A 27,343-nucleotide genomic window follows, 5' to 3' on the forward strand; every position below is an offset into this window, starting at 1 on the left:
TAATTTTAAACAGCTTAAAATATGAGTAACTGGTTAACATATATTACATAAAAATACACATTACAAAAATGTTTTTTGATGATGGATTTTCTGTCATAACATTATGATTTGAAATGAGCACATGCAAACATAAAATTAATTTGTTAGTATGTACAGAGCTGAAGGGTCAAATCATTCAACACCAAGCCATTAATATGTAAGTAATTAAAACCAAAGTATCTGCCACTATGGCCTGGTGATAAAATATACAAATAAGTATTAAACAAAAACAACTAATGAAGTTTTAAAAGCATGAGGATTATGATGAGTTTCAAGCACTAACTGCAAGAACATTTATCAAACTTCCAATGTTAGGTGACAATTTAGCAATCAGGGATGGCACTGTAAGCAAGCAGCATGAATGAACACATACTTTAGAGTTCTAGGTGACATTCAGCTTTTACTACAAAGGGAAGGATTCCCCCCATTACAGAGGCATTGATACACTGCCCTCTGTACCTGGCACATCCTGGGGGAGCTCAGATGCCACCTTCTTCTCTGCCATGTTGCTGCTATCATGGGTTTCTGAGAGACACCCCACGGGGCTCCTCCCTTCAGAGGGACTAGTCTCTTCTGAAGAAGCATTTGTTGTGTTGTCGCCAAGATTTGCTGACACAGAGTTACCTTTATCCCCAACTTCTGTTGGCTCTACAGTAAAATGCACAACAAAACTTTAAAGATATTCTTTAAAACTGCTTTTGGACAAATGGCCACATTCAACCAACTACTAAAAATGATCAATCACCAAAAAACCTGCTTCTATTTGATGGCCATTTTAAAGCAATTAGATTCTGGGATATTTTTGCAATGGATAATTCAAAAATTACTTAGGGTTATTTACCATATTAAGAATGTTTAGGTAATTAATATAAAAAATAAACATTTTGTCACAAAAGTGTGTATTCTGATATAAAAACAGTAATTTTTCATCAAGAAATCTCAGGGAATGGCAACTTCCTAGGAAGTGTAGGTAGAGATGTGTGTAACATCACGGCAAGTCCATCAACACATAAAACAACTATTATGCATGTTACAAGCGAAGAGGGTACCCTAACCTCTTTAGAAATAAAAAGGAGTTATTTTCAATAAAAGTTTTCATTATCATTTTGCAAGTGAACTAGATTTTATAAATAATACTGGTAAAATATTTCTTTTTAACCAAGTAATTCTTTTACCCTCTGATTTTCCTTGCTCAGGATCATCATTTGGTGTTCTGTCGTCGTCGTCTTTTTCGAGGGACTGGTCTTCAAACTCCTCTCTGCTTTTCTCAGCTTCTTTAGAGCTGTTATTCTCATTCTCATTCTTCTCTTTTTCTATCTCTTCGGGGCTTTTAACATTATCAATTTCTCCCTTTTTGGCCCTTATGCATTCCAAAATTTCTTCTGTAAACAAAATCAAATTTTAAAATTTTTATTTTCATATTTAATCATATATAATTTAGTAATGCCACTTAAAGAGTTTCAATGCTACAGAAAAATATTTTTAAAGCATGTGAACTATGAAATAAGAATCACCTCTCAAACAAAGTTTTGTACACGGCACACAACCAATTCACTCTAGAAAACATATGTTCTCCTCTCTTTTTAAAAAAAAGAGTGTAAGAGAAAATTAGTCTACTTTTGAAATTGAGACTTCATGTAGATTACTGTGACATCCTCTGCCACATAACAGAAACCAGAAGCTGACACAAACTCATTTGAGCAGCACAATGCAAGGATCAAAACCTAGAGGCCTGAGACTCAGTGCAGCCCTAGCTTGAATCTGCCGTGACCCAGGCAAGCTACCTCACCTCTCTGGGCCTCTATTTTCTCAAATGCAAAATAAGCAGCGGTCAAGGGCTGGGGTGTAACTCACTTGCCTAGGATACACAAGTGCTGGGTTCCACTGCCAGCACTGTGAAACACAAAGTAAGCAGAGGCCCATCTGCAAACAACTTTCTCTCTGAAATCCCATAACTACTCTGAGAGTCGCTAAGTCTCTAAGGGTGCTAACCATCTTTCAACTTTGTGATGATATGACAGGGCAGACTGCAGAGTACAGAAAGTATGACAGGGTGCAGTCCAAACGGTAAATCAGTATGGACAAATGGGTATTAACGATAGTATTTAGGTTACAACCCAACACTATCATATTTATTTTTTGCTGAAAATAATCCAACTTTGATCACTGGGAGCTTTTTCAAAGCCTGTGTCCTTTTCACACATCTCGTCCATTCATACACTCATCATGCATTTGCTTACATTCCAGCACTACAAGCTGCTCCAGGATACCAGGTGCTTTTCCTTGCCCCAGTCCTAGAATCTGCTCTCTCTCCAAGCAGCCTCAGTTCTTTTTTTTTTTTTTTTCTGGATTGGAGAATGTTTAAAAATAATCATTTGGGTGTACCTGTGCTAATGGAGTGTTCTTGCTTCTAGGTTCTTTTGTTTTCTTCCAATAATAAGAACTAAATGCAGGGGCTCTACCACTGAGCTAAATCTCTAGCCCTTTTTATTTTGAGACAGAGTCTTGTTAAATTGCTGAGGCTGGCCTTGAACCTGTGATCCTCCTGCCTCAGGCTCCCCAGTGGCTGGGATTACAGGTGTGCACCACTGCACCCTGCTTGCTTCTAGTCCTCTTCACCAACACAGCTAGGAAATGTATGTCTGTGTCCTAAACCATGTACAAATATATTATTTCTTTTTTCCCCCATGTGTATTATTTTGATATTTATCTGTGTGCATTTGTGTCCACGTATGAATGTATCTGATTCACTCTACACTGTCATCTTGCTTATTTGTAATTTGTCAACAGTGAGAAAACTGGCTCTCATTATCTATAATATCTAGCTATTTATTTAATCCTGGTACTCATGACAAAGTAGGTTCAGAATTGCTAAACTGTACCCCCATGAGAAATAAGCTTACCAATTAGAGTATAATGTTTACCAAGAAGAAACATTTGTAATGCCATGTGTACCCATAATACCCCTTTTCAGATTTTTAGACTTCCTTTTTATCTTTCCTTAAATGTTTTCTATCTTCATTTTGGCCAATATTTCTTAAACTGTAGGTGTCTAGCCTGTATTGCCAGGATTAGAAAAACCCTGTAGAGGAAATGGGGGTTTAGGTCACTGGGGGAGTGCTCGCCTACAATGGTGTAACACCCCAAGTCTGATTACCAGCACCTCCAAAAAAAACCAAGCCAATCTTGTAAAGAATAGTGACTTTTCCCTGTAATTCTAGTGATGCAGGAGGCTGAGGGAAGACGGTGCAAATTTGAGGCCATCCCGGGCAACCAAGGGAGATCCTGTCTCAAAAAATTAAAAAGGCTGCAGATGTAGCTCAGTGGTAAAGACTCTCGAGTTCAATTCCTAGTACCACCACCACCCCCCCAAAAAAAGTCTTTTCTAGTAAAGTGATTATATTTAAGCTGGCTGGAGTTAATTCCCCATATTCTCATCTTTTCTAATCCTAATTGCTATAAGAATTCAGAGCCAATGATTAAATGAACATCTATAACAGCTACAGGACAGTAATTTCAAACTGTAGGAAACACAACTGTGTTATCGTCTTTCTCCAAGCCATCACAGGATCCCTTTCACATTATCTTTTTGCCTACCTATATAGACTGCCTTTGAGTTCTAATTTACCCAAGTTTCATCTATTCTTGCTAAACTTACCAATCAGAATTCTCAATGACTGTTTTTTTTAAAAGAACTTTTTAAAAATATTTATTTTTTTAGTTGCAGGTGGACACGATGCCTTTATTTTTTATTTTTATGTGGTGCTGAGGATCGAACCCAGGGCCTCTCACATGCTAAGCAAGCATTCTACCACTGAGCCACAACCCCAGCCCTTTAAAAGTACTTTTTATGTGGAAAAAGAAACTTTAATTAGCAATAACCTCTTTTTCTTAAAGGCACATAGCTGTTTCTTGATCCTCCACTGTAATCATTTCCAAATCAAACCACTATTTCTCCCTACTTGACAAGGCACCATTTGATAAGAACAAAAAAAGAAAAACATTTTAAATGCTTACTATACTTAGACCATTTAAAATATAAAAAGTAGGGGCTGGGAATGTGGCTCAGGCGGTAGCGCGCTCGCCTGGCATGCGTGCGGCCCGGGTTCGATCCTCAGCACCACATACCAACAAAGATGTTGTGTCCGCCGAGAACTAAAAAATAAATATTAAAAAATTAAAAAAATAATAATAAAAAAATATAAAAAGTATAGGCTGAGTGCTGGGATTGTGGCTCAGCAGTAGAGTGCTTGCCTTGCACGTGTGAGGCCCTGGGTTCAATCCTCAGCACCACATAAAAATGAGTAAAATAAAGATGATATTGTGTCCAACTAAAAAATAATTTTTTTTTAAGAGAGGAGATAGATAGGGAGAGAAAGAGAGAGAGAGAGAGAGAGAGAGAGAGAGAGAGAGAGAGAGAGAGAGAGAGAGAATTTTTAATATTTATTTATTTTTTTTTTTAGTTCTCGGCGGACACAACATCTTTGTTGGTATGTGGTGCTGAGGATCGAACCCTGGCCACAGGCATGCCAGGCGAGCGGGCTACCGCTTGAGCCACATCCCCAGCCCAAAAAAATAAATATTAAAAAAAGACACAATATATATATTTTTTAAAGTACAGGCAGACTAGTCATATTTTTCTGAGGTTCTATGAACATCAAAATTGATCATCTTTTAATGACAAAGCTGTTTATTCAAAGGAAGTGAATTTAAGTACCTCTTTACCCAGGCACTGTTTTTATTTAAGTCTCCAAATAGTGTTCTGTCACACGATAATCCTGTATTCAATTCACCTACATGAGATTTTAGTTTTTTACATGCCCCCAAATCAGACCACTAACCATTTGTGATAATCCATTCTTATTTTGGAATGGATAATTAACTAATAATGAATAATATTGCATATACCATTTTCTAAACAAATAAGTTCATTCTGAAACATTTATAATTCAACATACTTAATAAAAACACACTTTATACTGCCTGTTGGGATACTGGTTCTTTATTATTTGACTAAAGGCAAAAGACAAAGGAAAACACAAAGAGATTTGTTCATTTAAATGCCCTGATTCATAAAAATAAATTAAGAAGGGAAGTAACCTGGCCAAAAATCAATAAAACTTTCTATGCTCTAATCAATAGCATGGAGGAGAAGGAAAGAGAAAGGAATTAAATTACTGAAGATGAAAACTTTTCTGATAAAAAACTAATAGAAAAAAATGCTTCCAACTATCAGATATAAATAAATGTAATTTGTGGTAGCTGTTTCTGAAGATAGTATATTTGTGAGCAAAAGGTATTCATATGTCACAGCCTAACTGTCATTCTCTACACAACCATGAACTGAAGAGAACATTGATGTGGAGTGGGTAAGGAAAAAAATGAATACATTTATTAAATCTAAACATTCTATCTGTAAGCAAATGGAGAATGGGAAAAACAGGATTATACATACAGCAGAAGAACAGAATGAGGCAGGTAAATGTGTACTTACAGAATCTGACCTCATTTTTATCTAAGTTAAAATTAAAAGGCACTATTAGAAAAGACAGGTGACATCTAGTAAACATACACAGAATATAGCCATCAGGATGCAAAACAGGCAGCTAGCTAGGCAAGTGGTACACACATGTAATCCCAGCAACTCAGAAGGCTGAGGCATGAAGAGCCTAAGTTCAAGGCCAGCCTGGGCAAGTTAGCAAGATCCTGTGCCAGAATATAATAAAGAAAGGGCTGGGGATCAGTTCAATAGTAAGCCCCAGGTTCAATGCCCAGTCCTGCTGGAAGGAAAAAAAACAAAGAAAAAAGAAATACTGTCTGCCTCTATAAAAAGAAAGTGAGACTGTGGTTACAAAGGGTATTCACTTTCCACTGCCCACTCTTTCTGTATTATTTAAACTTTCTTTTTTTTTTTTTTTTTTTTTTTTTTTTTTTTTGGTGGCAGGGTAGGGAGGGATACTAGGGATTGAATTCAGGGGCACTCCAATACTGAGCCACATCCTTAGACCAATTTTATATTTTATTTAGAGACAGGGTCTCACTGAGTTGCTTAGCCCCTCACTAAATTGCTGAGGCTGGCTCTGAACTCACAATCCTCCTGCCTCCACCTTCCCAAGCTGCTGGGATCACAGGTGTGAGCCACCAGGCCCAACTTACTATTAAACTTTTAAGAAAAAAACTCATGCATTTTTTACTTTAAAAAATAGAAAACTGGGGCTGGGGATGTGGCTCAGTGGTTAAGTGCCCCTGGGTTCAATCCCTGGTACAAAAAAAAAAAAAAAAGAAAAAGAAAAGAAAATCTGTTCAAAGAGTTGAGTAACAAAATAAATAAGGTAGTGCTGAATTATAATCCAAAGTCTAAAATAAATACACAAATATGTCCTGATAATAGTAAATGACTAAATAAATACAAAACAGACAAGTCTACTATGCAAGAAAAATTCCATATAATTTGCATAGCTATTGCTCTCTCAAAGAGGTAGAATGTAATTCCCCATCACCTAAGTATGGGCTCTACCTTGAATTTGCTTGGAAAAAGATGGTACCTTAAGGGATGAAGGTATAGGGGTGGGGGCAACTTTACAATGGAGAAACCTGACAAACACTACTTTAACATCATCAGGGACTTGAGTTGTGGCTCAGTGGTAGATCACTTGCCTTGCATGTGTGAGAAACTGGGTTCTAAACTCTGCACCACTAAAGATATTGTGTCCATCTACACCACAACAAAATATTTAAAATTAAAAAAAAATCATCAGTGATAGTAAGTCGTCAAGGAGAGAGCTTGGACCCCTGAATTGATGATGACAGTGGTTCTTGACTCTTTTATCTTCCTCTCCAAAATCCATAACCCCACTTACCCAGCAAAACAACATGAGAAAACCCCTCACTGAGGGCATTCTCCAAAATCCCTGATTTATACACATAAAAAAATGTAGTCTTCAAAAATAAGTAAAAAGTCTGAGAAACTCCAGTCTAGAAAGACAAAGGTAACTAAATATGATGTGGTATATCCTGGATAAGGACATGAGACCAAACAAAACAAAGGAGGTTAAGTAAAAACTAAGGAGATTTGAAAGAAATTTTTAGTTAATAACAATGTATCAATATTGGTTCACAGTTTGAGACAAATGTATTATACTAATGTTAGACAGTAAAGGGTACATGGGAACTGTCTGTTGTCTGTACTGTCTTTGCAACTTTCTTTCATATTTCTTTGGGGGGTGGGGGTGGAGGAAAATGGGGATTGAACCCAGGGCTTTGTATATGCTAGGAAACGCTCTACCACTGAGGTTTACCCCCACGAGCTCCTCTTTACAACTTTCTATAAATCTAAAACTATTCTAAAATTAGTTTTATTTTGAAAAACGAAAGCAAAGAATTAATTCAAAGAGAATATAATTTCTTTTTTATTTATTTATATTTTTGTAATTGTAATTGGACACAATACCTTAATTTTATTTATTTATTTATTTGTTTGTTCGTTTGTTGTGCTGAGGATCTAATCCAGGCCCCGCTCGTGCAAGGCGAGCGCTCTACCGCTGAGCCACAATCCCAGCCCCAAAAATATAATTTCTTATAATTGAAAGTAGAACTGGGGTCAGGTGTGGTAGCACATGCCTGTAACCCCAGCAACAAGAGGCTAAGACACAAGAATCACAATCTCTAGACCAGTCTCAGAAACTTGCAGGACCTTGTTCTCAAAATTAAAAATACAAAGGGCTGGGGATGTGGTTCATTGGCAAAGGGTCTATGGATTCAATCTTCAGTTAAAAAAAAAAAATTAGGACTGGGGTATAGCTCAATGGAGATGCACCAGTACAAAGGTTTCATCCCCAGAAATGAAGGTGGTTTTTTGCTTTTTTTTTTTTAAGTGCCACAAAGTCTTACTAAGACATAAATGACTGTGGAGTATAGATATGACCATAGCAAGAAACGAAATAGTACAATACATAGCATCTCTAATTTATGTTCGAGAAAATGAGGTTATCCTGGGGAAAGGAACTATAGATACTAAAAGTAAAATATACAGAATGTGGTTTCATAGTGATTTCAACCCAAGAACTTATCTCAAAGTTAACAAAAATGAGGAAAACCTTGCTTACCGTTAGCTGCCGCTAGAAAGGATTTGTTACTGCCCCGAGCCTTATTAGTCAGGTCTTCAGTTATGTCCATGTGCCGGTGGATTTCTTCACGCATTTCTTCTAGAATTTTGCAAAGTTCTGCTTCCCAATAATCTTTGTCTAGACAGTCTATTAATTCTGCAAGCTGGACCTTCGTGCTGTAGTACCAAATTTTCTTTTCATTTTCATTTTCTGTATCTTCTTCTCTGTTGTAAAATGGGGAGAAATACATTAGACACTTGTCACTTATTTGACAACTTAATCTATCCAATGAAAAGTTAAAATATATTAATACATAGATATGTGCTCAATATGTGAGTATTATACATTCACATGTCATGAGTTCTCCAAACACAGTGTGCACACCTGTAATCCCAATTACTAGGGAACTGCAAATTCAAGGACAGCCATTGCAAGTTGGCAAGACTCTTTTCTCAAAATAAAATAAAGGTTTGGGGAGGTAGTTCAGTGGTAGAACGTTACCAGACTCAAATAAATATATATTTTTTAAATGTTATAAATTCATTATTTGAGCACATGAGAGATTTCCTTGTGTCTTATTCAAATGCAATTTAGTTTTATTTCATTTAATCAACCTCTACTAATTTTGATTTCCTAGCCCACAGCACCTTAGGATAAAATAATTTGGGACTAGTGGTGGAAAGAGAGATATCAACAAAAAAGGACATCTAAGAACATGACACACAGAAAGATGAACTCATAATCTGGAGTTATGTGAGAGCACTGATGGCAGACAGTTCAGTTTTACCTTAATCAACTAAAGAGATTGGTATAACAAACAGATGAGGCTGAACCACTGAACCCATCAGAAAATTTTAACTATGCTCAGTACATGGGAGATAGAGAACAGGTTCACATTTTAATATAGTTTAGATATATTTCCATTAGGCAGTACAAATGTTTTGCTAAGTTCTGGTCCTTGACAGAGCCATCTCAATTGAGCAACAATGTCTCATCTCTGTTCTTTTCTTAAGAATAAGCAAAGCTTCAAGCTGGGGTTGTGGCTCAGCAGTTCAGCACTTGCCTAGCATGTGTAAGGCACTGGGTTCAATTCTCAGCACCACATATAAATAATTAAAAACCAATCAAAGCTCAAACTGGAGAGAAGCACAACTTCCTTTCCTGACTAATCTCGCCTGAGATTCCTTTCACTTGTAAGGGCGCTGGAGACTTCAAAAAGATGGTCAGCCAGGCATGGTGGTGCATGCCAGTAATCTCAGCAACTCAGGAGTATAAGGCAGGAGGATCACAAGTTTGAGGCCAACCCCAGCAAACAAAAAGGACTGAGGATACAGGTCAGTAGCTCCGTGATAAAGGGCCCTTGGGTTCAATTCCTAATACCAGAACAAAAACAACAACAAACAAAAGCTATGTGACAACATAAAATCTGAAATTACTTAATCAGCTCTAAGCCAAAGAATTATAGGACAGTTTGATTCTTTATTTTCTAAAATTTCCAATCTTATGAGTTTTCCTTTTTAAAAAGATCTTGAATTACTTCTTTACATTTTTTCTTTTCTTTTTCCCCCAATACTGGTGATTGAACTCAGGGGCACTCAAACCACTGAACTACACCCCTAGTCCTTTTTATTTTGACAGTCTTGCTAAATTGCTTTGGGCCTAAGTTATTGAGAGTGGCTTTGATCTTGTGATCCTCCTGCCTCAGTCTCCTGAATTGCTGGGATTATGAGCGTCATTTTTCCTTTATTCATAAATGCATCACTGTATGATGATGTTTTAGTCAACAATGGACCACATGGCTGATGGCAGTCCCATACAAGCATATTGCCTAGTGACATCATACTCATTGTTCATAACAATAAGCTCACCTGATGATGCATTTCAGAGAACACATCCCAAACATATGTGGTTCTATGTGTCTACTTCTCTCTTACTGTTTTATTGTTGTTACTTTTTTCTTGTACTGGAGATTTAACCCAGAGGCACTTTACCACTGGGACCCATCCCCCAGCCATTTTTATTTTTTATTTTGAGACAGATCTCACTAAATTGCTAAAGGCCTCAGTGAGTTGCCCAGGCTGACCTCACATTTGTGATCCTCCTCCCTCAGCCTCCCAAGTCACTGGAATTACAGGCGTGCGCCACTGAGCCCAGCTTTTGTTTCGTATTTCAATGGAACAAGAAAAACATTCTATATTAAATCTTTTGGGATAGAAAATGTAACTTGTGTTATGATTTCAACATAAAACTGAGATGCTATAGGAATAACCTTCACTGAAGACATTCTGTCAATTTTTTCAAGCAACTCAAGGACTACAAAAAGGGTCCCTAAGAGCTGGTGGAGTTGGTTCCATGCTGGCATCTGCAGAATTTCCTACCCACAACAGAGAACTCACTACTTCATATGGAAGTCTGTTATACACTGGAATTGTTTTTAGTAAGTTTTTTCTTATAATGAGATGACTCAAATTCCTAGTATTTCCACCAGTTAGTCCTCTTCTGCCTGCTAGCAGTATATGAAATAAACCAACACCTCCTCCACACTTCATTCAGCTCTCACAGCATCTATAATTTTACTGCTTTTCCATTTCAGGCTAAACTTGCTCAAATACTTCAATAATTCTTTTTATAGCAAGTCTTCCAGACTTCACTAACCTGATATTTTCCCCAAAAAGTATAGTTTGTCAATGTCCCTCTAAAAATGTGATGCTAGTAACTGTTTTGCCTTCTGCTCAAAGATGATATTCACACTGACAAAACTTTTTTTTCTTGAGGCTGAAGGATAAATTCATTACAAGCACAAAGTAGCAAAACAAAGTAAATAATATTGCTAATGCTTTCAAAGATAAGTTGCTTGTTTATCCTTAGGTTCTTGGGTGTTTGTTTGGTGTAGTTGGGCATTATACCTTTATTTTATTTATTTATTTTTATGTGGTGCTGAGGATCAAACCCAGGGCCTCGCACTTGCTAGGTGAGTGCTCTACTGCTGAGCCACAACCTCAAGTCCCAACTTGGGCTTATTTATACAGTTTATATAATCAAAATTATCTGTCCTAATTTTAAAGTGACAATATTAATTTTCCTTTGTGTGTGTGTATGTGTGTGTGTGTCTGTCTGTCTGTCTGTGTGGTTCTGGAGTTACAATGTGGTTTCCACGGATGCTCTGCTCCTACAGGTCTACAAAGGCTTTGAACTCACAATTCTCCTATCTCAGCCTCCCAAGCCACTGGAATTACAGGCGTGTACCACAACATGAGGCTGGAAATAGGGTCTTTGCAGATATAATTACTTACAGGTCTTGAAATGAAATCATTCTTTAACCCAATGACTAGAGTCCTTACTCAAGAAAAACAGAGACACAGAAGCTAGGGTAGTGTGACGATGGAGACAGAGACTGAAGAGATGCACCTGTCTATAAGCCAAGAAAGAGCCAACGATTGCCAGAAGCTAGGAGAAAGGTGTGGAACAGTCTCTCCACAAGCCTCAGAAAGAACCATCCTGTTGACATGTGATTCCAAGATTTCTGCCTTCAGCACTGAGACAGTAAGTTTCCTGTTGTTTTAAACCACTAAGTTGGTGGTGCTTTGTTATAGCAGCCCTAGGAAACTCCCAAAGTTTTGTACCAAGACACAGAATGCTGCTGTAACACACACCTAAAAATGGGGAATAACTTTGGAAATAGATATTGAAAAGAGGCTGGAAAAACTGACGAACATTTGATAGAAAAGGCCCAGCCTGAGTGAAGAGGTGGAGGTAGGCACATTGGAATTATGCTGCCAACAAGCCAAGAAATACCTGGGGAACTAGAAGCTGGGAAAGGGGAGAGAGGATCCTTTTCTAGAGCCTACAGAATGGGTGGGGTCTGGCTAGCACCTTGAGTTTTAGACTTCTAGCCTCCAAAAGTATTTAACCATAAATTTCTGTTTTAAGCCACCTTGTTTGTGGAACTTTGTTACAACAAACTAAGAAACTAATACAGCTAACTAGCAGTTCAGCAATTGAAGAAAAACCAAGTCAAGTGGCCAAGGTAGTACTAGGAATACGTATTCTGGAATCAGACTGGGTTCAAATTCTAATTCCACCACTTACAAGTTGGGTGATATTGTAAATAAATTACTTAAAGCTTCTATTCCTTCTCCATCTGCTAAACAAGGTGACAGTTCTAGTATCAATATGCTGGTTGTTAGGATTAAATAAGTTCAGCTATGTAAAGTGCTCAGAATAGTGTCAATACCTCATGAATAAAATATCAGTTACCATCATTTCCCTATCATTAAAACAACTACAGGTGGACTGAGTGTTCAAAGTACTTCATGATTCAAGGAGAAGGATTCAGGAAAAGCAAGCTCTAAGAAACAGATAGTCCCAGAGGCTTTTAGGTGTTTTAGTTGACTTTTATTTATTGTTTTGGAAATGGAAGAGATTTAAGTGTACAAAGTTAAGGACCTGTGCTAAGAGTTTAAATCTGCTAATGACAAATGAAAGTAACTGAAAAGTTTTTCAACTTATGAGGAAAAGGAGTCTTTTTTTTTTTTTTAATTTAGTTACTTAGTTTTCGGTGGACACAACATCTTTTTTTTTTTTTTTTAATTTATTTTTAGTTTTTGGCGGACACAACATCTTTGTTTGTATGTGGTGCTGAGGATCGAACCCTGGTCGCACGCATGCCAGGCGAGCGTGCTACCGCTTGAGCCACATCCCCAGCCCCAGAAAAGGAGTCTTTACCAAACTGCTGTTTTAAAAAGCATCCAGCTGAGCACAGTGGCCCACACCTGTAATCCCAGCAACTTGGGGGGCTGATGCAGGAGAACCTCAAGTTTGAGAGCATCATCAATTTAGTGAGATCCTGTCTCAAAAATTCAAAACTTAAAAAGAATAGGGGTGCTCAGTGTGGAGCACCCCTCAATTCAATCCTAAGTACCACCAAAAATAAATAAATAAGGATGGGGCTGGAGTTGTAGCTCAGTGGTAGAGTTCTTGCCTTGTCCACATGAGGCACTGCATTTGATTCCCAACACCACATATAAATACACAAATAAAATAAAGGATCATCAGGCTAGGGATGTGGCTCAAGTGGTAGCACGCTCGCCTGGCATGCTTGCGGCCTGGGTTTGATCCTCAGCACCACATACAAAACAAAGATGTTGTGTCCGCCAATAACTAAAAAATAACTATTATTTATTTATAAATTCTCTCTCACTCTCTCATTCTCTCTTAAAAAAAAAAGAATATTTCTTTAAAAAAATAAATAAATAAAGGATCATCAACTAAAAAATTTTTTTAATAAATACATGGATAAATAAATAAGGACAACAATAATAATTAAAGGTATAACAAATATATCACAAAAGATTATTCCCAGGTTTCTAGCTTCTCTTGATGAGAAGACTGAATGAAGAGCAGGTAATGGAGAAACTGAGAAGTTTTTATTTAGATGTGTCATCTTTGAGGTGCCTGTGATGTGGACATATCCAGAAGGTTGCTGGATATACAGAACTGGATATGGCCAGAAGGGACTCAGGCACAAGTCTGATGGCAACCAAAACTATTAAGAAAGTAGCTAGAATGGGAAGTTATGGGTAGAAAGCTGTATGATATTTTTAAATGTAATTCAGTTCATTTGGAAAATTAAAAAACAGAGTTTTAAAAGCTGTGTTCAAGATAATAGCATTCAAAATGGAGAGCGAAAGAAGGTAGTAATCTAATCTGGTACCAATAGCAGAGCAAGGGGCTGTCAGGATGAAAGCAACATTTAAGAAAGATGGGCCATCTTACACAATAAATTAAAACCAGCCTTAAAGTCATTTGCTGAAAACCTCAGCAAATAGGAACTTTTCTTTTATTATATGCAAATAACATTTTAAGGTTTATTAAATAAAGGCAATAAAAATATGGAAATTTTTCTATGACCTGTTAATATTACAATTAAAACATTGTTCACTGACAGAGACTTGTTTTGAGCAGTCACTGCTTACTTTGATCAACAGGGCCACTGAGATTTATCATTTTAAGTTCCTGGGCTTCCAAGAAAAGCATATACTAAACCTCCACATACTGTAAACTGCCTAGCAATGTATATGGCTTTAAAACTTTCACAGGAGTTCACATATAATCTACTACAAGAGGACAAATAACTTGAAATAGTTTTAATCTGATTTTCATTAAAGATGTATAAACTGGGCTGGGGTAATGACTTGGTGGCAGAGCACTTGCCTAGCACGTGTGAGGCACTGGGTACCATCCTGAACACCAAAACTAATTAATAAAACAAAGGCATTGTGTGCATCTACAACTAAAAAAATTTTTTTACTTAAAAAAAAAAGATGTATAATCTTCCAGGTTTACTGAAATTATTGACAGAGAACACTTAATTATCCTAACTATGTTAAAGTTTCCTATTTGACTTTACACAGAAAATATTCACTACATCACTGCATGAAAAGAGATATCCTTATTTGTCTGAAATCATCATTCAATTCTGTGCACTTCACTAGGCACCAAGATAGGCCATTTGACTGGGGGCTCTGTGGCACACGTCTGTGACCCCAGAGAGTCAGGGGGCTGAAGCAGGAGGGTCACAAATTTGAGGCCAGCATGGACAACTGAAACCTTATCTCAAGAGAGGATGGGACAGGGGCTGGGGATGTGGCTCAAGCGGTAGCGCGCTCGCCTGGCATGCGTGTGGCCCGGGTTCGATCCTCAGCATCACATACCAACAAAGACGTTGTGTCCGCCGAGAACTAAAATAAATAAATAAATAAATTCTCTCTCTCTCTCTCTCTCTCTCTCTCTCTCTTTCAAAAAAAAAAAAAAAGAGAGGATGGGACAGGGGCACAGCTCAGCATACCCCAGGGTTCAAGCTCCAGTACTGAAAAAAGAGAAAGAAAGGCAGGAGGTGATTTTAAGGACTAATTTTGAGTTTTTAAAACAATTTTATAATGAATAGTTTTATTATGAAACAAATGAATAATTTTACTGTTCAATTTAGAAGAGTAGAATATTTAACTTCATTAATAATGTACCAAAAATTCATAGACAAGTGCTTAAAAATGTAACAATTTTTATTTTTAATACTAGGGATTGATAAAAAGTGTGGGAAAAAAAATACTGGGGATTGAACCAAAGGCATTTTACAACCAAGCTACATCCTAGTCTTTTTATTTTTTGAGACAGGGTCTCACTAAGTTGCTTAAGGCCTTACTAAGTTGCCAAGGCTGGCCTCAAACTTGCAATCCTTCTGCCTTACCCTCCTGAGACTCTGGGATTACAGACAAGGCCACCACACCCAGCAAAAGGTGACTTCTTAAATCCTTTGTGTCACAGTATTTCAGAAGCTCACACTTACTCAACTACCTTCAAAGCAGTACATAGTTTTCTTTCCTACATACTGTTTAATACACTGACAGTGATATATCAAGAAGCACAATTTTTCTGGAATACTTCTTCACTTACTTTATATTTTCTAAAAGTGCCTTTATTTCTAAATTAAAAGCTCTCAGAAATACTCAGTGGACATATAACAAAAACCACTACAGTAGTCTCCCCCAGGTATAAGCTTTGATTTAAACAGTTAAAACAATGCAAGTTGCAGACTTTTCAAAGTGACCATTTGAAAACTAAATGCAGTATGAAATTAGGTATTAAAAATATTCTTGGGGCTGGAGCTGTGGTTCAGTGGTAGAACATTTGCCTGGCATGTGGGAGGCATTGGGTTCAATTCTCAGCACCACATATAAATAAATAAAATAAAGGTCCACTGACAATTAAACAATATTAAAATATATCCCCCCCACCCCCGCTTACGAACAGGCTCTGAAAAAAACATCCCGTCCCATCTCCTAATTGCTACAGGATCTTGGACAAGTCCAAGGGCAAGTTACTTAACTCCATCTTTAAAATGCAGAATAACATACCATCTACATTATTGGACTATGTGAAGATTAATGAAAAAAGTACATAAAATGTTTGGGTCACTGTAAGGCACACATTTAGTGTCCAATAAATATTGCTTTGGGCTATTATTATTACTAAATCACCACCAACTAATTCTACTTACAGGTCTTTAAAACTAAGGAAGGCCTCAACCACTGCTAACTGTGTAAAAAGCCTTAAAGCCTACAAGGACAAAGCACCTTTGGTCACTATATAGCCAAAAAGGGCACTTGTGGAAAAGAAAGAGGCAGGGCTGGGGATGTGGCTCGCCTAGCATGCGTGAGGCACTGGGTTCGATTCTCAGCACCACATACAAACAAAATAAAGATATTGTGTCCACCTTAAAAAAATAAAAAAATAAAAAATAAATACTAAAAAAAAAGGAAAGAAAGAAAGAGGCAGTAAAAATGAACATCTGCAAGGTTGAGGAAGCAGGACAAGAAAGAAGAGCACGGGAGCAGAGAAACGCAGACTCAGTGAGCACCGCTGGAGGGCTACAAAGAGGCTGACAAGCACCAGGCTCCCTGATACACAATGTGATTGAATTTTCACTTGTAATGACAATACTGCATTAAACTTCAACCCAAAATGTGGCTCCAGTTATCTCTCCATTGTAATCACTGTTAACAAAGATTTGTTTCTTTGCTACCATCTCTACAACAAGACACTCCCTCCTCAAAACTAGAAGAAAAACTCAAAAGAAAAGGCACAATAAACATAAAACCAAAAACTTGGGCAACAAGAAGAAAAAAAATTTACACATATTAAAAAAAAAAAAAACACTAATCCAAACTGAAAGAGACAAAAATATTCATTTAAAAATTGATACATGTAATCCCAACACCTGGGGAGGCTGAGGCAGGAGGATCGTTGCCAGTTCAAGGTAAGCCTCAGCAATTTAATGAGGCGCTAGGCAACTCAGTGTCACCTTGTCTCTAATAAAATACAAAATAAGGCTAGGGATGTGGCTCAGTGAGTGAGTGCCCCTGAGTTCAATCCCTCATACCAAAATAAGAAAAAAGAAATGTTTTCAAACACATAAACTCTCTGGGTGCAATGGCACAGGACCACTATCCCAGCTACTCAGGGGCCAAGGGAGAAGGATTCCAGGTTTAATGCCAGCCGGCACATCTTAACAAGAACTATCTCAAAATAAAAAAATTAAAAAGGAGCTGAGGGGGGCTGGGGATGTGGCTCAAGCGGTAGCGCGCTCGCCTGGCATGCGTGCGGCCCGGGTTCGATCCTCAGCACCACATACCAACAAGGATGTTGTGTCTGCTGAGAACTGAAAAATAAATATTTCAAAAAATATCCCCCCCCCCCTCTCTCTCTCTCTCTCCCTCTCCCTCCCTCTCCCTCTCCTCTTTCTTTAAAAAAAAAAAAAAAAAGGAGCTGAGGATATAGCTGTGTGGTAGAGTGTCCTGAGTTCAATCCCCCGGACTATGAGGGTCAGGGGAGACAAACTCCTAAGGACAGGGAAAAGAAGAGAGACAACAACAACAAAAAAATTGAAACAGATGGACAAGTGATTACTGCCAAAGTGAAAAGCCAAGAACGCCCAATCCCAAACTAGCCCAATTCACATTCCCAGTCCCTCAAAAGGCACTGCACATGCAAAGAAAACTAGGTGAAAGTGGTTAAAGGAGCAGATCCCTAGACCATCTCTCCTTTTTAATCCACTAAAGGTCTTGTCTCCATGGGAGGTAAACATGAGGTTCTCTGGATCAGGAGACACCACACTCAGGTGAACAAAGGTACTGGTTAGAAAATTAGGCTTTAAGGGCAACAGAAAATGCTACATGCACCATAAATGCAGCCTGCTTTCTTTCACCACTTGGCTACCAGAATGCCATCAGTTACACCTGCTTGCACCAACTAGCACACTGGAAGAGGCTCTCTGGGCCACCAACCAGAGAAAGCTAAGGATATGGACACCAATTAAAGGAACTGGGAAAGTCACCACATGGATAAACCCAAAATTGTTAAGTCCCAACCACTTGTTCAGCGCTTCCCCAATTAGCTATGTAGTTCTACCATGTTAATCAGAAGGAGAAATCATCTATTTTTTATCCTTAGACTTCTGAGGATGGAAGAGATACACCAAATCAACAATAGATAGAAGCGATTTAGAAGAAATGGATTAAACAAAGGTGGGGGACTATGATTAACATCCCAAGAAAAGTCAAGAGAAAATAACATGTCTCTGAAACAAAAACAGGACTGTTGCCAGGCAAAGTGGTGCATGCCTGTAATCCCAGCAGCTCAGGTGGCTGTGACAGGAGGATTACAAGTTCTAAGCCAGCCTCAGCAATGGTGAGGCACTTAGCAACTCAGTGAGACCCTGTCTACATAAAATATAAAATAGGGCTGGGGATGTGGCTCAGTGCCATTCATCTTCTGGCACCTCCTCAAGAGATGGCTTCACACATTCCAAATGGTATACGGCTGAACACGTCTCGCAGCAAAGCAAATCCCCAACTCAGGTTGAGTGCCTTGAGTTCAATCCCCAGGACAAACAGAAAAGAAAAACAGGACTGTTATATTTCCAAATAGGAAGATTCTAAGAACAAAAGCGCTCTTAAAATAAAAACATGGAAAAACATTGTAGCAGAAAAGAGAAACCAAATAGTAGGACTGGGAGAACAATGTAAGAAAATCTTCTAGAAATATTGATCAACACACACACCCCAAGGAGGGGACAGGAAAAAAGAGAGAAAGAAAGAAACTGAAAAGAAAAAAAATCAGAAAAGCAGTCCAACGTTCAATGCAATAATAAATCAAGGCAAACACAACAGGGAAAAGGAGGGGAAGAAGTCATCAGGAGACCTCTCAGAACCAAGGACATCAGTGTGGGTGGAAAATGCTCACAAAGCAGCCACTGGATGAACACAGACCCACACAAGGGCAATCACTGCACGCCTACAGAGCTCGGGCAGAGAAGATTCCATAGCCTCCAGCTAAGTCCAACCCAGTCACCCACTAAAAGATCAAGAATCAAAATGGGTTCAGATTTTTCCACAGCAAAACTGATGGAGTTTAGGTTCTCCCCTCCATGTCCTGCTCTGACATTCATTTCATTCCATCACAGATTTTCAGATCTCACCTATCCCTGAGAACTGGAAGGCTTTGTAGACTTCACAAGCCCCAAACTCAACCACACCCAACGCCCTGAGAAAACCCAACAGTGTTTTCCTGACCTTGCCTAAAAAAAAAACCCAAAAGAGCTCTTGAACTCACAGAGACCTGAAGCCAGTTTATGACCCCGGTCTGTTGGGATATCTCCTCCTGGGAGACTGCAACAGCAATGGCAAAGCTGACCTTTCCCTAGACAGTGAGGCTTGCTCATGCTGTTCCATTTAACACAAATATGGTAAAAATAAGAGAGAGAGCCAGAAAAGAATCCTACCAACAAAATTAGGGTACAAATTACTTCCACAGGCCCCAAGGAAGGCCCACAGTGGCATTCCACCCAGGAACATTCTATTTCCAAGCCTGGGCTTCTAAAACAATGGTAAGCATTTGTAATTTTATACACTCCTCTTTATAATTTTCAACTGTGTTAAACTACAAATGAACTACAACTCACTGTTTACAAAAGTTTAGACCACATCAGTAATATAACCCTGCTACATCAATGATGAAAGAAAATGGTTTAATTTTGAATACATATAAAAGTTACAACCAGATTTACTTACATTATGAGTCTTCGGTTTAAGAACCAGTATTTCCTCCGGCTTCTGTCATATCCAATAGGTTCGTGTCGAATATATGGTTTATTTTTTTGGATTTCAGCAACACAGTCAGTCACACCAGGCACCTTGTGTGCTACACACACTTCACACTGCCATTCATCCTCTGGCACCTCCTCAAGAGGTGGCTTCACACATTCCAAATGGTATACGGCTGAACACGTCTCGCAGCAAAGCAAATCCCCAAGTTTGTGACAAACCCTACAATGGTCATCATACTGGATCACCCCTTCAGACATCAACTCCTCACGAGCAATATTTGTCGTAAGAAACTGATCGACTAGAAACTGCAGAACTTTGATTTTGTTCTCTACTGGTCCGTAAGGATAGTCCTCGGCTTCTTGGTAAGGAAGAACATGATGGTACTCCTTATCACTCTCACAGTACACACGCAGCACCTCGGGCCACGTCATCCCGTCTATGAAATACAGCGTGGAATTGACGCTATCTTTCAGATCAGCAGGTCCAAAGGTAGTATTGGAAGTGTCTTCTTCACGCAGAACGGCTTTCAAAAGCACAACGTGCATCTCTGCCATGAGTGTGCACTGCTCTTGGCTCACCAGAGCAGCACAAAAGTCCTCAAAGCGAAAAGGAGATAATCTTAAAACAGTGCCAAAGTTCCGCAGTACCTCATAAATGGCAATAACATTCATTATATGCTCATTAGGCACCATTAAATCCTCAGAGGACTTGGGAAATTCAAGGGGTGGGATGTCTTTTTCTTCTAATATTGGAGAACGAGGCCGATGTACTCTTGGTTTTCGCCTACCTGTAAATAAAGAAACAGTATCATTATAAATTAGTACATGACTTCTACAAATTTTGGGTTCTCCAATTTTTCCTCTTTGAACACATACCTCAAAAAATAGATAAGTATGCTTCTATTACATCACCAATTCTCAAAATACCAAGAATAGGGTTTGGGGGTGGAGCTCGGTGTCATAGAACTTGCCTAGCATCCACGAGGCCCTGGGTTCAATCCCAGCATCAACAATAATAAGAATACCAGGAAGCTCTAATTTTAGCTTTCATTCTTAAGTCTATAGAAAAATCTAAATTATCTTTCTCACTAGATTCCAAATCATACATAAAAAAATATTTAATTATAGCTGGGCATCATGGCGCATGCCTGTAATCCCAGAGGCTCAGGAGGCCGAGGCAGGAGAATCAAAATTCAAAGCCAGCCTCAGAATCGGCAAGGCGCTAAGCAACTCAGCGAGACCCTGTCTCACAAATACAAAATAGGGCTGGGGACGTGGCTCAGTGGTCGAAGTGTCCCTGAGTTCAATCCCCAGTACCAAAAAATAAATAAATAAATTCAATTATAATCAGTTCTCAATCCCTAGAGGGATTAACTGGTTTATAGTAAAAATAAATGTTACTTGTGAAAGATACTTTTTACTCTTTATATGAGAGCATAAAGAAAAAACATCTACAGATAAGATGACAAGCATATGGGACCGGGGTTGTAGCTCAGTGGTGGAGCGCTTGCCTAGCATGTGTGAGGCACTGGATTAGATTCTCAGCACCACATATAAATAAATGAATAAAATAAAGGTCCATCACATCTTAAAAAAAAGATGACAAGAGTAGGGGACAATAGAACTTACATAGCATCAGCTGCAAAACAGAAACCCCCCTCAACCTGAAGCAAGTTTAGCATGTAGACTGCCAGAGTCCTTCCTGACAGGAGTCCCAAAGTGAAGCACAGCCTCAGGGCAGAAGCAGGAAGGAAAGTAGAAAGGAAGAAGCCAGAAGAGGACTTCCAACACTAGGAGGAAAAAATATCTTGTCTAGGGACAGGCAGTTAAGGAATCAGTTAACTTTTAGTCACCCAGTCCCCCAGTTTATGAGATGTGAGACCCAGCCATATATAGGCGTATCAATGTATCACTATACACAATGGAGAGATTAGCCTGTGACACATATATATGTATTTTACGTAAGCCTCTGAACACGTCTGTGAAATATTACAATCAGCCCTGCTTTATAAATGTGAAAACTCATTAAAAGTAACAAGTTATTCCTAAATTACTGCCTATATTATTACAATTGTTTTATTGTTTACTTATTTATCTTAGAGTACTGGTTACTAAACCCAACACTAGTTATTGAACCCAGTGCTCCAACACTGAACTATATCCCCAGTCTTTTTTTTCTTTTTAAGACAAGGGTCTCACTAAGTTGCTAAAGTTGGCCTCAAACTTGGGATCCTCCTGCCTCGGACTCCCAAATCACTGGGATTACACGTGTGAGCCACCACACCTAGCTACTACTTCTTGTTACTATACTTTCTGAGGAATGGTAAACATATTCCTAATTTTCAGGAGTAATTTTAAAGACATCAATTAACATTAAGTTCATTCTTGTACAATTGTTTTATGGTTTACAAAAGCTAAACTTTTGTGGAGTTTTTCTTTTTAACCTAAGTATGCATCAGTAGTTAAATGAATGATGACCTATACAAGGAAATCAAATCTAGCATCTGAAAAACATAAGGTAAATTTCTCACATGCCAAAACAAAACGATCTTCTATTTTTTATTTTTTGGAACTGAGGATTGAAGGCAGGGCAGCTCTACCAATGAGCAACATCCTCTACCCTTTTTATTTTGAGACAGGGTCTCCCTAAATTGCCAAGACTGGCCTCAAACTCTCAAAGCCAAGTAGCTGGGATTACAGATGTGTTCCACTGCACCCAGCACTAGTTTAACTTGTTGTACTGGAAACCGTGGTGTCCTGTGCACACTTGGACAGGATACCCCCAAACCAGTCCCAATTCTCTTGCTCAGAGGGTGGGTCAGGACCACATGGAGAGGACCCAGCCCTGGTGAGCAGCTGTGAATGAGTGTGAATATCTGTGAATAAATGGAAGAAACAGACAGTTACAAAAAAATTAGTAAAATGATGTCATCTGAGTAAACAGGGACAGGGAAAAAAGATGGGAACAATGATAGAATATTTGTCTATGGAGGTCACGTAAGAATCTTTTTTTTATTTTTTTTTGGGGGGGGGGCAACGCTGGGGATTAAACCCAGAGGCACTTTATCACTGAGCCACATCCCCGGTCCTTTTTATTTTTTATTTGGAGACAGGGTCTCACTAAGTTGCTGATGTGGGCCTCAAACTTGTGATCTTCCTGCCTCAGCCTCCCAAGTCACTGGGATTACGGGTATGTGCCATCATGCCCAGCAGACTCATTTAAAAGTATTTGTTTATAGGAAGAAATGTGGGACAGGAAAAGAACAAAGATTAATTTTTTAACCTTTTTATATGTTTTTAAATATCTCATGGATGTATTTTATAATAGTTTAAAAGAAAATACTGGACAACATTTATGTAAATGGCCAAGAATATTAATTTAATGTTCAGGTGCTGGAGATGTAGAGCTCATTGGTACAGTGCATGTCAACCAACCACAAGCCCTGGGTTTGATCTCCAGAACCATAAAAAAGGGGAAGAAAAAAAAAGGAGCATTAATATTTAAATCAATAAAATGTTCCTAATAATGAATACTGATAATCCTGTATGAATATAAATATAAGGTGGATTACATCAAATCAAAGATTGAGGTTTATAGAACTGAGCATGGATCACAGGAAATAAAAGACAGAACATAAAATTAAACCACTTAAGGCTCTCCACTCCTGATAATTAGCAAGTAAAGTCATTCTGACTACTCACAGAAGTATATTTTTCCCCGTAGCAACACACAGAAGTATATTTTTAAATATCAGGGTTGGGGTTGTGGCTCAGAGGTAGAGCACTCGCCTAGCATGTGCAAGGCTCTGGATTCGATCTTCAGCACCACATAAAAATAAATAAAGGTACTGTGTCCAACTACAACTAAAATAAATAAATAAATAAATTTTTAAAAAATGGGGCTGGGATTGTGGCTCAGTGGCAGAGTACTTGCCTTGCATGTGTGAGGCACTGGGTTCAATCCTCAGCACCACATAAAAATAAAGAAATAGGGCTGGGGATGTGGCTCAGCGGTAGCGCGCTCGCCTGGCATGCGTGCGGCCCGGGTTCGATCCTCAGCACCACATACCAACAAAGATGTTGTGTCCGCCGAGAACTAAAAAGTAAATAAAAATTCTCTCTCTCTCTCTCTCTCTCTCTCCTCTCTCACTCTCTCTTAAAAAAAAAAAAATAAAGAAATAAATAAATAATATTGTGTCCACCTACAACTAAGAAAATATTTTTTAATTAATTAATTAACTAATATCAGTAAGTGTTATAGTTGTCACTGTTTTCATCACTAATCTAATTATATTTTTCTCTTAATTTAAAAGAAAATTGAATTCAGAGCCAGCTTCAGCAACTTAGTGAGGCCCTAAGCAACTTAATGAGACCCGACTCAAAAAATAAGTAAGGCTGGGGGCGTGGTTCAGTGGTTAAACGCACCTGGGTTCAATCCCTGGTATTTAAAAAAAAAAGGATTACCTCCACCTCACTAGTTAACAGGAAAAAGCAAGTAAAACACAATAAACACAATGAGATATGGCTTCATACTCGCCAAGGAACAAAAATTTTAAGGTAACAACCAAATAAACTATTGGGAAGGACACAGAACACCAGAAACATCAGTAAATTACCAGTTTATATTATCAAGAGGTATCACAATTCTAGCTAATCAGGTGTAAGCCTTATATACAACCCGGAGAAAACAGCCTGCAAACTTGTTTGCTCATGATCACAGTAGGAAATACATTTCACATCTTAATCCAGTATAAATACCACTGAAAACCAAAGTTCTACAAAACACTACTTATTTATTTTTGCATTACTTGAAACGGAACCCAGGACTTCACACTTGCTAGACAAGCATTCTACAACTGAGCTACACCCTGAGGTACTTTTTTTTTTTTTTTTTTTTTTGGCGGAGAGACAGTCTTGCAAAATTGCCCAGGCTGGCTTCCAACATGCAATCTTCCTGCCTCAGCTTCCCAAATAGTTGATATTTGAGAGTGTGCCAGCCAGAATTACAGGCATGACACCACCCTCGGCTTCCTATATGCCTTACAATAATCTCTTCTCTCCTAGCCTACTGCTCCATTACTTTTTTTTTTAATGTATTTTTAGTTGTAGTTGGACACAATACCTTTATTTTATTTATTTTTTTATGTGGTGCTGGGGATCAAACCCAGGGTCTCACACGTACTAGGTGAGAGCTCTACAACTGAGCCACAGCCACAGCCCCTCCATTACTTTTTATTTATTTATTTATTTATTTTTCAGTTTTCGGAGGACACAACATCTTTATTTTTTATTTTATGTGGTGCTGAGGCTCGAACCCAGCGCCCTGCGCATACCAGACGAGCGCGTTACCGCTTGAGCCACATCCCCAGCCCACCTCCATTACTTTTTATTTTATTTATTTTATTTTTTATTTTTTTATTTTTTGTAGTTGTAGATGGACAGCATGCATTTATTTTACTCATTTATCTCTGTGTGATGCTAAGGATTGAACCCAGGGCCTCACACCTGCTAAGCAAGCCCCCTGCCACTGGGCTACAGCCCAGCCCTACTTTTTTAAAAAGCTGGTTGCAGCCCACTATTTGAAAAATACCTTTGGAGAAAGTATCCTTCCGCACGCACATGCAGAACATTTGATATTTATAAACCAAAGAAACAACCAAGCTGAAAACAATCAAAATGTCCACCAGCAAGAAAATGGTTAAAATGTGGCACATTCATTTGCTAGAATACTATTGAGCAGTCCTGAGGGCTTTAGTGCTACATACATCAACATGGATCAATCTCAAAGACATTGAAACAAAAGGTTCAACAATTTAAAACCATGTAAATAGTTTTTCTACTGCTTGTGGATGGATACATAGATGACCCGGTAGCTAACAACACCACTAGAATATAATCTCCTCAAAGGTTGAGAGTTTTATGTTGTTTATATTAAAAAGTGTCCTGCCTGGCGTGATGCCACACGCCTGTAATCCCAGCTGCTCGGAGGCTGAGTCGGGAGGATCAAAGCCAGTCTCAGCAATGGTGAGGCGCTAGGCAACTCTGGGAGACCCTGTCTCTAACTAAAATACAACAAGAACAAAAAATTGCTGGGGTATGGCTCAGTGGCTGAGTGCCCCTGGGTTCAATCCCAAGTACATTAAAAAAAAAAAAAGTGTCACATAATTTATATTACTTAATAAACATTGAAAGAATCAGTAGTTTTGAAGTGCTAGTCCACAATTATACAAAAATGGTGCCTTTACATTGCTTGCAAATGTTAGAAATGTGTTTTGACTTCTCTGTAAGGAAATAAAGGACTATGTAAGAAACCCTAGAACAGTGTTCCTCATGGGGACCACTGGAGGGCTGACTGATTAAAATAGATAAAGGATGGAGTCTGAGAATCTGATTCTGACAATTTTCAGGATATTAAGTGTGCTGTTCAGGGGACTACGCTTTTTTTTTTTTTTTTTTTTTTTTAAGTGCTGAGGATGGAATCCCAGGGCCTTGGCCATGCCAGGCAAGCTATGTGCTCTACCACTGAGCCACACCCCCAGCCCAGGGGACCCCACTTTGAAAATCAACTATGACATAGAAAGTTTATTTTCCCTTGAGATCCAGATGTGTAAAAATCAATAAACATTAGCTGAAATTCCAGGAGTTCCCTTCAAGCCTTGCTACTCAAAATGATGTTGAGACAGATTCAGAATTTCAGGCCCCACACAAGTCTACTAATTGGATCTGGTTTCTCAAAATCTTCAGGTGAGGCTGGGGATGTGGCTCAAGCGGTAGCGCGCTCGCCTGGCATGCGTGCGGCCCGGGTTCGATCCTCAGCACCACATACCAACAAAGATGTTGTGTCTGCCGAGAACTAAAAAAAAAAAAATTAAATAAATATTAAAAAAAAAAAAAATCTTCAGGTGATTCATGCACTCATTAAAGTTTGAGAAGTTGCCTTAAAACAATCCTTCCTAAGACTGCAGTAGAGATGCTAAGTCATCCTTTAAGCATTCTCCGAATACAACCCAAATTTATACAACCCAGGAGCAGCTTAGCAAACTGTATTTCCATCTTTCTCCCCAGATAATTCTGATGTACAGCCAAATTTGAAAACTGCTGCTTTAAAGAAATTGGATATTCCTCATACCAAGAAAATGTAGGGCTTTCGTGGAAACTCAAGCAAGGGAAGGAAAAAGTTGCCCCAGGAGGCAAGATTAGGAAAAGACTGATGTAAAAGGAAGTTGAAGTTTAATCAAAGACCTTAATAAGCCTACCCAAAAAAAAGAAGGAATGTGGTCTGCCTGAAAGAGAACCAAAGAGTAACAACTTATGAATGAATTTCCAGCACAGTCTTGGTTGAGGGAGTGAACCTCAGCCTGAATGGCAAGGACTCTGAACCACCTACCAAGTTATTATCTTTTTATTGTTGTTGTTGATGATGGACCTTTACTTCATTAATTTATATGTGGTACTGAGAATCGAACCCAGCGCCACACACATGCTAGGCAAGTGCTTTACCACTGAGCCACAGCCCCAACCTCAGGTTATTATTTTA

At 38.6% G+C, this 27,343-nt stretch overlaps 1 protein-coding gene and 1 non-coding gene across 6 annotated transcripts in view; both read right to left on the reverse strand.

Annotated features, from left to right (window-relative positions):
* Bptf (bromodomain PHD finger transcription factor) overlaps positions 1 to 27,343 on the reverse strand; it is a 134,668-nt gene that overhangs the window by 80,104 nt on the left and 27,221 nt on the right. For all 5 annotated transcript variants that reach the window (XM_026402231.2, XM_077800460.1, XM_026402230.2 and 2 more), the window contains exons 2-5: positions 19,772 to 20,594; positions 8,145 to 8,368; positions 1,215 to 1,421; positions 499 to 687 (exon numbers count right to left, since the gene is read on the reverse strand). In XM_026402231.2, coding sequence (XP_026258016.2) covers positions 499 to 687; positions 1,215 to 1,421; positions 8,145 to 8,368; positions 19,772 to 20,594 — 1,443 coding nt within the window. The remainder of the gene's footprint in view (positions 1 to 498; positions 688 to 1,214; positions 1,422 to 8,144; positions 8,369 to 19,771; positions 20,595 to 27,343) is intronic.
* LOC113192229 (small Cajal body-specific RNA 23) lies at positions 22,540 to 22,662 on the reverse strand. The gene has a single exon (XR_003301990.1).

The sequence above is a fragment of the Urocitellus parryii genome, chromosome 7 (assembly GCF_045843805.1).
Source record: "Urocitellus parryii isolate mUroPar1 chromosome 7, mUroPar1.hap1, whole genome shotgun sequence".
Taxonomy (NCBI): domain Eukaryota; kingdom Metazoa; phylum Chordata; class Mammalia; order Rodentia; family Sciuridae; genus Urocitellus; species Urocitellus parryii.